The sequence below is a fragment of the Buceros rhinoceros genome, unplaced genomic scaffold, assembly GCF_000710305.1.
Source record: "Buceros rhinoceros silvestris isolate BGI_N320 unplaced genomic scaffold, ASM71030v1 scaffold3098, whole genome shotgun sequence".
NCBI lineage: Eukaryota > Metazoa > Chordata > Aves > Bucerotiformes > Bucerotidae > Buceros > Buceros rhinoceros.
Window position 1 is genome coordinate 11,482 of NW_010426186.1, and position 8,987 is coordinate 20,468.

The 8,987-nt window shown below is 49.6% G+C and overlaps 1 protein-coding gene across 1 annotated transcript in view; it reads right to left on the minus strand.

Moving 5' to 3' along the window:
* The window catches only part of CPNE4 (copine IV), a 112,238-nt gene that overhangs the window by 11,419 nt on the left and 91,832 nt on the right, over positions 1–8,987 (minus strand). The window contains exon 11 of the mRNA XM_010141384.1: positions 2,967–3,021. Within this exon, the coding sequence (XP_010139686.1) occupies positions 2,967–3,021 (55 nt within the window). The remainder of the gene's footprint in view (positions 1–2,966; positions 3,022–8,987) is intronic.

Sequence of the window (8,987 nt, forward strand, 5' to 3'; positions counted from 1 at the left end):
GGAGCTACCGCCAGCCACATGCGGTGCAGCCTACCTTCAGAAGCGCCAGCAGTCCCAGCCCGCTGGAAAGCGCCGTTTACTCCCCGTGCAACGCAGCCTGGATTAACTGCAGGAAGAGCTTTACTTGCTGGATGCCGCTGTTTTGTTCGCTAGCTTAGACGACTTGGCAGCACAGTACAGAGACTTACGGAGCCATCGATCAAACGTGTGACGGCAGAGAAGCTGCTGTACAAGCGAGGTGGTGTCAGCTGGCTAATTACTGCCAGAGAGAGTTTCTCCAGAGAAACTGCATTTCCCACCGCGCGCTGGCCTGGCTCTCCACGGAGGTGCCTACCGCTACCTGTTAAGAGGTTAAACACAGCAGGACCTCCACCATGAGGGGAAAGGACTGAAGCGGAAACTCAGTGAAGAGTGATGGTACTGACAAGCAACCGGACACGTTCGGGCGTGTTTAGGAATGCTTTCGTACTAAATTAAACAGAGAGCGTCAAAAATCCCAGATGCCTACAAGGGTAAATGCTGAGGTGCACTATGTTGAGCACTTATCTGTGAATAAATTGAGCACTGTTAAGCCACTGCCAGTCTGAAAATGAAATATGGAATGCCTGCATATTTTGCGAAAGCTTAAGACACTAATGAATATAAAGAACCGTTGCTCAAAATCTACTATTTTCAGGATGCTCATTAATCAAATAGTCTGGGAGCCGGACAGCTTGTGGCTCTGGCTAAGACCACATTGGAGGCTTTTCTGCGTGGCAAATCCCGGCCGTTTATTTCCTTTTGTACTTGATTTTGAGCATGCTGCCCAGTTCCCATGTCTAAACCCAAGCTGCACAGATAAGGTGACAAATCCCGGTTTCCCCTTGGTCTGTTACACACCCTCCCATTGGTTCTTTTTTGTCAGGTTTGCAGGGCTGTCTAAAAACAAACTGCGGGTTGTTCCATTCCTATTCAGGTGCCAGCCTGCACTTCTCCTCTAGGAGAGAACGCTTCATTACTGGCAATACACCTGTCACGGGGTTGACACAGTTCTAACTTTCTTTTCATTTTAACCAAGTTTTGTGTTGCTGCGAGGTTTTTCAGCTCCTCTGAGTTCTGCCTGCTAAGAAATTAGTGTGTGTGGTTCAGCTTGCTTTCCTCCCCTTCATGGTGACCTTTTGCAGCAGTGTCCGAGCCCGTAGGATCTGCACTTCTTTACATCAGACTTCTCAGCTACTTCTTCTCATTGCCAAAAAATAAAGTGATGGTTTGGAGACACTGCTGCAGAATAACCAGCGTGTTCTGCAAGTTCCGTGTGATGGAAACTCCAGAGGGGAATATTGCTCTCAGAGGTTTACTTAGATCAAGGAGCAGGGTTATGTATTTGTCAGGCCTTGGGGAAAAAAGATCATGTTGCCAAATATGAGATGAAAGATCTCTAGACTGATGGGGAATGTTATATATGGCATGTCCTGCTTCCTTCACTCCCACAGATTCCTTACGGCACTAAGAAACTGCTGTTTTTCTCCTAACAGCTGAAGTGTTTCGTTTGGAGCTGAAATGAGGAAAAATAAAGTCAGTGTAACATAGCGGCGTGCTCTTGCAATGGAAATTCTGTAGAAAGCATACAGATAACCCACGTTTTTGAAGGAGTTCGACCGCAAGCAATTCCCGAAGAGCCTGCAGAGGTGGATGCTGACGTTGTTCTGAAGTGCTAATGTAAAACGGGAGGGTGGGGTAGGGGTGCGTGTGTATTTTTCCGTGGGGAATAATACTTGGTAGAGCAAACATTGCTTTTTTTGTAGCGCGTTAAAGGATGTGAGGAGGCTGCAAAAACATGGTAACACTATCGACCCACAGACGAGAAGCCATGGGAGACAAGTCGGGAGCACTTTTTTCTGCAGTCTTTGTTACTTGTAATTCTTTCTTCTCTGTTTCCTATGCACCTTGGCTATGTTCCACATCAAACACTAATCATCGTTGGCTTTAAATTAACTCGATGATACCAGTATAGACTAAATTACCGGAGGATGTTCGGGGTCATTGCTCCTGACTTAGGAACGCATCATGATGAGGCTGACTCTCCGCTCCCTTAGAGGGCGTCTCTTTTGAGAAGCGCAGCCAAAGCCAAGCAGGGACTGGAAAGTGTGGATACGGTTTATTTTCAGAAGACACATATTGTGTGGACTTGGGCTTGGAAGAGCAGTCTGGTGGTCATGTTACCCAGTCCACGTGCAGCTGTGGAGGGAGGCACATGTTTGTGGCAAAGGGATGGACATTTGGGAAGCAGCTGCTGTCTGGTGGCAGAGGCTGCTCAGGGTTGTTCTCCATCTCTGCTCTCCATCTGACGCAGCAGAGACGGTTGTCAGCTGCTGCAGATGGAACAGAGAGACAACAGACACAGATGTTCTGGCTGTATTTACCACTCTAAAATCTGTACTGAAGTTCTGGAAGCTGTCTCTCACTTTGGAAAGCAATAGCGCTGCTGCTGCCTTCCAGGAGGAGAGCGCGGCAGAACACCTCGTGGGGCAGAGCCCTCTTTCTGGCGGCAGTGCGTTCCAGCGGAGGAGGTAGTGGTGTTAGGACACTTGCTGACTTACCTCAGGCACCTGCCCAGACACGTATCCCACGCGCTGGACAGCACTACCATTACTCTTGTGCAGGTGTCAAACCTGCAAGCCCTGAGAACACACTGGGACACGTTTTCCATCTGCTGATGCATGCTTTACACACAGTCAAAACAGGCTTGGTGAGTACTCCTCTTACTAGCCCAGCTTGGTTGATACCATGAAATATTTTGGGGGTAACACAGTACTTTCAGCATTGATTTCTGGTTTCAGTGAGGTATCACTGGGTGAAAAAGCCAGCTGAAGAAAACAGGCAGTAGGAGCTGCTCCCCCCTAGCCCCTGCCCTGCACTGGACCATTTCTGCCTTAGTTTGTGCCTCATAAACCAAGGAAAACAGAAAATGTCATTTATGCGCTTACTTTGTATTCTGGGGGTATCCTTGCTCCGAATCCAAAGGCTGGGAACATTTTGTCACTGGAAAAGAATAATAAAAAAAAAGATTTCCCACTGAGAAATGCATTCTGTTACAATAAACATCTATTCTCCTGCAGCACTCGTAGACAATGCAAAGCAGCACATCAGTAGAGAAATGGCTTTTAGGTCGAGAGCGTTCCAGGGCAGAGTGGAAGGCTATCAGCTGGAGAGGGAGGGGTGTGTGCCGAGCAGATGGGAGAGGGATATGGAGCATTTCTTAGGTGACCCCCTGGTGTTTTGGGGAAGTTAAAACCATTTGGAGAATACCGAGGGATCAAGATATCCTGCGCTTCTCCCACGAATGCAATGGCAGGTCTGTGTCACCCACTCTTTTGCACCAGCCGGCTGCAGCACACGGGTGAGCTGCCTCTACAGCCTGTGACAACATCTATGTCATACAAACGCGGATGTGCTCCCCCAGCTCAGAAAACGGGTGCAGGGAAGAGACGACCCTGGGACTGAAAGTGTTTGTAAAACCGGATTCTTACAGTTGCCCAGGTGCAAAACAGACTTCCTAAAATATCAGAAAGGGGCAATTTCATGCCCCCAAACCTGCAGGTTCTGTGAAGCTTTCCACCTGCATCCACAGCAGTTCCACTAAACCATGAGATGGCCAGTTCAGTTGGCACAGGCTGACTGATGACCTGGCCAATGCTGTGGCGCGGTCAGTTTGCTCTCCAGCACTGCAGAGAGTGTTAGATCTGTAGAGACAAAACTTCCCGACGCAGAGAACCTTGAAACCTCAGAGCTGTTGACGCCCTTTCCGAAACGCAGTGATGTCTCACGCAGCCCCCGTGCTGTCAAGCTGCCTCTTCCCAGATGGCAAAGTGGAAAACAACAAGCTGTGAGGAACGTCTCCTCCCTGAGTCAGCAAAGCACTTGATCGCACACTTGAGGTTAACGATTCAGCCGAACACAAGCCAGCTCTAAGCACGTCCTGAAGCCCTGCTGAGGTCACTGTGCTCAGTGACAAATCAAACCCCTCAGGTTTATCCTCCTCCTTTAGAGGGTTTCAGGGCCCCTGGAACAGTTGAGTTGCTCCCACCATTCCTGGCACGTTCAGAAAGTCCCAAGAGAGGCCAGCAGCTTCAATTTCCTTTGTGTGCTTCAAGACACTGCCACTCCCCGTCTCAGCTGAGCAATTCACTCCCCAGACACAGTCAAGAGAGACAGCAGCACCCGTTAAAGCTGCTGGGCTCTCCTGCCTGGCGCAGGCTCTGCGAGGCACCCTGAGATCTCCAGAACAAGCTGAAGGACAACGGAGGGGTTTAGAAACAAGCATACACACAACCCCGAAGTCAGAGCAACCATGAGACAGAGGACTACCCACCAGCTCACCGCGAGGCAGCGGTGGCTGTCGTCGGATGGTTTAGCTCTCCCCACGGTTCTGCTGTGAAACGTAGCTGCCGCACGGATCCTGGAGCCCCGCTCCGAGTGCCGCATGTTACACCAGCTGACAGCGGAGCCGGGAAAGGAAGGCTAACATCATTTGCATGGTAATGAAATATTTTTTTCAAGAGATGTCAGCAATGAAGTGGCTGCTGACATTTGATGCTAACCGCCTGCTGATAGCTGCCTCTTCAATTAAACACGCCTGGAAGCGGGGAAGCCCTTATCAATAGATGCAGGGAATTCAGGCAAGAATTAGAGGGCAAGAAATAAGAAGCCATTAGAAAAGAATCTAGAGGGTGGAAAAAAGAGATCTTGGTTTACATCAATGATTAAGCATGGCTGGATTAGAAAATCAAACCCTGTGGAGCTGTAACTTAATTGATTTCGGGCAAGAGGAAACAAAGACTAAAACTGAATTTTACTCAGGTAGAACCTAAGTGTCTAAGCTCGATAAAGCAATGCAAAAAGCTGATGCTGGCAGCAATTAGCCAGCCTGGTAGATGCCTAAACCCGTACAGCACCTGCATGTGGGCTGCAGTGTGTCTCGAGTGCACCTGCAGCTCCATCTCCTGCTCTGCAGCAATTCAGAGCCAGCACGAAGCGGCACCTCCAGCAGCCCGGGTTCTCCTGCTGGTGGCGAGACTCCCAGACTTCCCAGTCACCCGGCGGCTCAGCCCCCAGCCGTGTCTGAATCGCCCGCACCTCCTTTTCAAGCAAGAACTAGATACTGCTGTATCACAGTGGTAGATATCGCCTTGGGTACCTACGCAAGCAAGAACTAGATACTGCTGTCACCGCCTTGGGACAGAGTGCAGCGTGATCGTGTGCACCCTCAAGATGGGATTCCACACGGCTGCTTTTTAGAGGGATGAGCATGAACCCTAGAGAGGAAGGGTATCCCGGATCTTCTCCTGTGCTTTGGGGTTTCTCTTGTCTCACTCAGACCAGCTCCACACTCTCCTTAGGAAGCTCTTTGTTTTCCAGAACACCCTGGGTATTCTGATTCGAGCTGCTGGGACCGAGGAATTAACTTTCATGAGCTTGCTCTTCAAGGCAAGAAGGGAAACTTTTCATTATCACTCATGACATCCCTTGCATAAGAAAGATAATCATGTTATTTCCTGACCGCACCTCGAAATGCGTGGCTGAGAGCTTTCAAAGTAAGACAAAACGTCAAAGTCAGCCATGCTTCTCCTCCTGCCACACCACACAAGGTGCTGAGCTAACATAAAGGTACTTAGTTGGGGTGTGGTTAAAGGCTTAGTGATATTTCACAAAAAATAGAGAAAACCTCTAGCCTTCTCATCCACTGCTCACGTGGTCACAGGAGACAAACCCAGCAGCTGGGTCTGCTGCCTGCCTGCTTACCCGGCGCTACAGCAGGGACGACGTGCCCCAGAGGAGCAGCCGAGGGCTCCGCCGCTGCCCAGGCAGCCTCTGCTGGCACAGGGGAGCGGCAGAGCTGCTCCGCCAGAGCAGACCAGGGCTGTGGCGGCAGCGTGCAGCAGGAAGCAGAGCAGCTTCCCAGCTTCTGGAAGCTGTGTCAAGGGTGAGGCCATCCAGGGACTGAAACTACAGTCAGAGGATGAGAAGAAGCTTTCCTCCTGCCTGCAGGGCGAACTGCGGGCAGCAGAGAGGCCAGCCCGCGGGCAGCAGAGGGATCTGCTCCAACGACCTTTATTCCGCTGTGATTGAACCTCACTCGAAAGAAGGGAAGTGAGAACCAGTTTTCTGTTCCTTTGTGTTGCTCAGGCATTTGGGCTTCATTTGTAGCAGCAGAGAGGCCTGGGACTCTGGCCGAAGCACTGGGACATGACTGCGGACACGGCCCGTTAGCGCTGTCCTGGCATCGCGCTGGCTCCTGGCCCCCAGAGCCCTCCCAGGGACAGCGCTGGGCACAGCCGTGCTTGAGTCTGCTCCCACGTGGCCCTCTGGGCATCACCAGTTTGTACTGGGAGGAAGAAAGCTTAGCTACAAGGGCATGGGCAGTGTCGTGTCCTTGGCCTCTGGCCACATCTGGATCTTTGACTTTTTTTGTTTGAAGCCATCTGGAGAGGCCTTGGCACATGCAAGGAAACTGCTGGAGACAGCTTGCTAAAGCGGAGAAGTGCAGACGTGGGCAAACAAGCTGGCTCTGTAAAACCTGGAATTTACAAAATCAAGTAAGAAAAAGAGGATTGCGGCTTGGCAGAACCTTTACAAAATTACTCTGCCATGTCTCCTTCACATTTTGTATTGTTCTTTGTTTGATATGGGTTCCCTTGAAAATTAAAACTTGGCATAGTTTCCAAAAGCTGAAGTACTTGACGTGGAGATCAAAAAAGCAAAAGCATCCGACTCTGACTTTTATACCTGGTTATAGAAGGGCTGTGAGCAGTCAGACAAGCCCAGAGGTGTATGACCTCTGGTACCTCTTCCAGCATGTCAAACCAGCATGTATTACTGAAAAGTACCACAGGCTGAGCAAATCTCGGTTATAGCCTAAAGGGAAGGTCAGGGAGAGGGTTCGGGTTCCTGTTCATACTGGTAAATCACTGCACACAGAAGCGCTCCAGGACTGCAGCCTTCTGAACAGGAATACAACAACCACTTAGAGAAAAAGCCCCTCAGAAACCTCAGCAGAATGCAGAGCAGGAAATGGATTCTGAAAACATCCCATATTATCCTTTTGGAACATTGCTCAGGCTTCGTCTCCCGCCCTTCGGGCTGTCTAGCGGAAACAGAGGAAGCACAATGACAAATTGATGCATTAAGAGGGGCAGAGGAGAGAGATCCCAGCGAGCGGCACTGCACAGGCAGGAAAAGAGATGGACAGAGGAAATGGTAAGGCGCTGTAAATTGGTAGAAGGCAGACAGCTAATGACACGTTTTTCTGTTTCACTAGGAAGCCCAGTGTCACTGGAAGGTAAGAAAGATGCCTATAATACAGATGAGGAGCCAAAATAAAGAACACCTCAAAATCTCGTTAACGACTGGTGCCCTCTGACATACAGTCTCATGGAAACGTGGGCTTCAGCTTCACTCTGAGAAGGATTTGCTACTCCTGGTAACGAGGACAATTCGGCTAAAACTCTTCCACTGGGTGAAATCAATTAGTCCGACATCAGAGAGCCTTTTGCAATGCCTCTGAAGCTGCTGGCAGAGAGGATGCTGGACAGAGCGGGATATTCACCAGCACGGCAATACCTGTATTGAGAAGGGAAGACACGAGCTGCCAGGACTACGTGCTCTCCTTTTCAAAACCTGAATTTGGAACCCAGGTTCTTAATCGTATGGAGCAAATGTAGGGGGGAAAGGCCCGAGTCATTCTACACGCCATCTGCTCCTTCTGAAAGATGGACTGCTCGCTAGCAGTCCGGGGCTGGGACGCATTTCAGTGGTGCTCAGGAAAGCCCTCTGGGCCGTAGCTCCAGATGAGCTCATCTTCAAGCTCCCGAAGTCCCGCAGGAGTTTGTACGGGTGCTGCTGAATGAACCCCGGGGAGCTCAGCACAGAATCCTCTTCACCTGATGCTACAGCGATACAGTAGTCCTGGAGTGCAATGATGCAGTGAACAGGGGAGAGACAAAAACATGGGCTGGGGAGAAAGGAACACTAAGAACCCATGTTTAGTGGCAAACAACCAAGAACCTTAAATTTACAGCCCTTTGAAAGTCTTGCAAGGTATTTACCTGACTAGAATCCCTGGATATTAAGCTGTCACTTTTAATTTTGGTTTTGGGTCAGATCAGAATTACCAGGGGGATATTTTCAAGTACTGGGCTGGACACAGCAAAATCAATTACTCCGCCTTTCATTTTCAATCCAGTCTTGGAAGAGTAAACTGTGGATCTGCTCTGCTCCACATAATCTGATGAAACCAGAAGTTCTTCCTCTGTTAGAAAGAAACTTTGAACTGTCAAAATAAAAGGGGAGTGTCTGTTAGACAAGTCATTGGAAAAAGTCTGACACTGAGGAGGGGGAGAAGGAAGGGGAGGGGGCATGGGGAGAGGGAGAGGAGAGAGAGGAAAGGCAAAGGGAAAAGAAAAAGGAGAAAACAGCAAATGTCACAAACAAAATAGAGTCATTTCTAAACTCAATTAAAATTGTAATCTCTCATGTTCAGGGAGTGAACTGGAAGAATATGAGCTGAATTAAGTGTTTTTTTTTCTGAAGCATATGAATGAATCATGTTCCTGAGTGTATTATTTAGTAGTTATCTGAGAGGGGCTTGATGCCAGTGAATTCTGAATCACAGTAGCTTACAGGGATTATCAGTCACTTCCAAAGAAAACACAGAAATCATTTGAAATATTTAAACACGTTCAGTTCCTGCTTTGCCAGCAGAGCCAGGGTAATAAAGGACATGATCTGTACAGTCGAATAGGGCTCAAAAAAACCGGTGAGGCGGAAGGGACCGGAGCCCAGCTGCATCACCCCGTGCAGTCCTGTGCTCCTCCCAGACGGGCCGGGGTAGAGCAGGGCTGTGGTCCAGCCCTCAGCCTGCCCGGTGGCAGTCAGAAAGATGGCAGGAGATCAGCAGCAGCAGCAGCAGCAGCAGCAGCAGCAGCAGCAGCAGCAGCAGCCGCACTCTC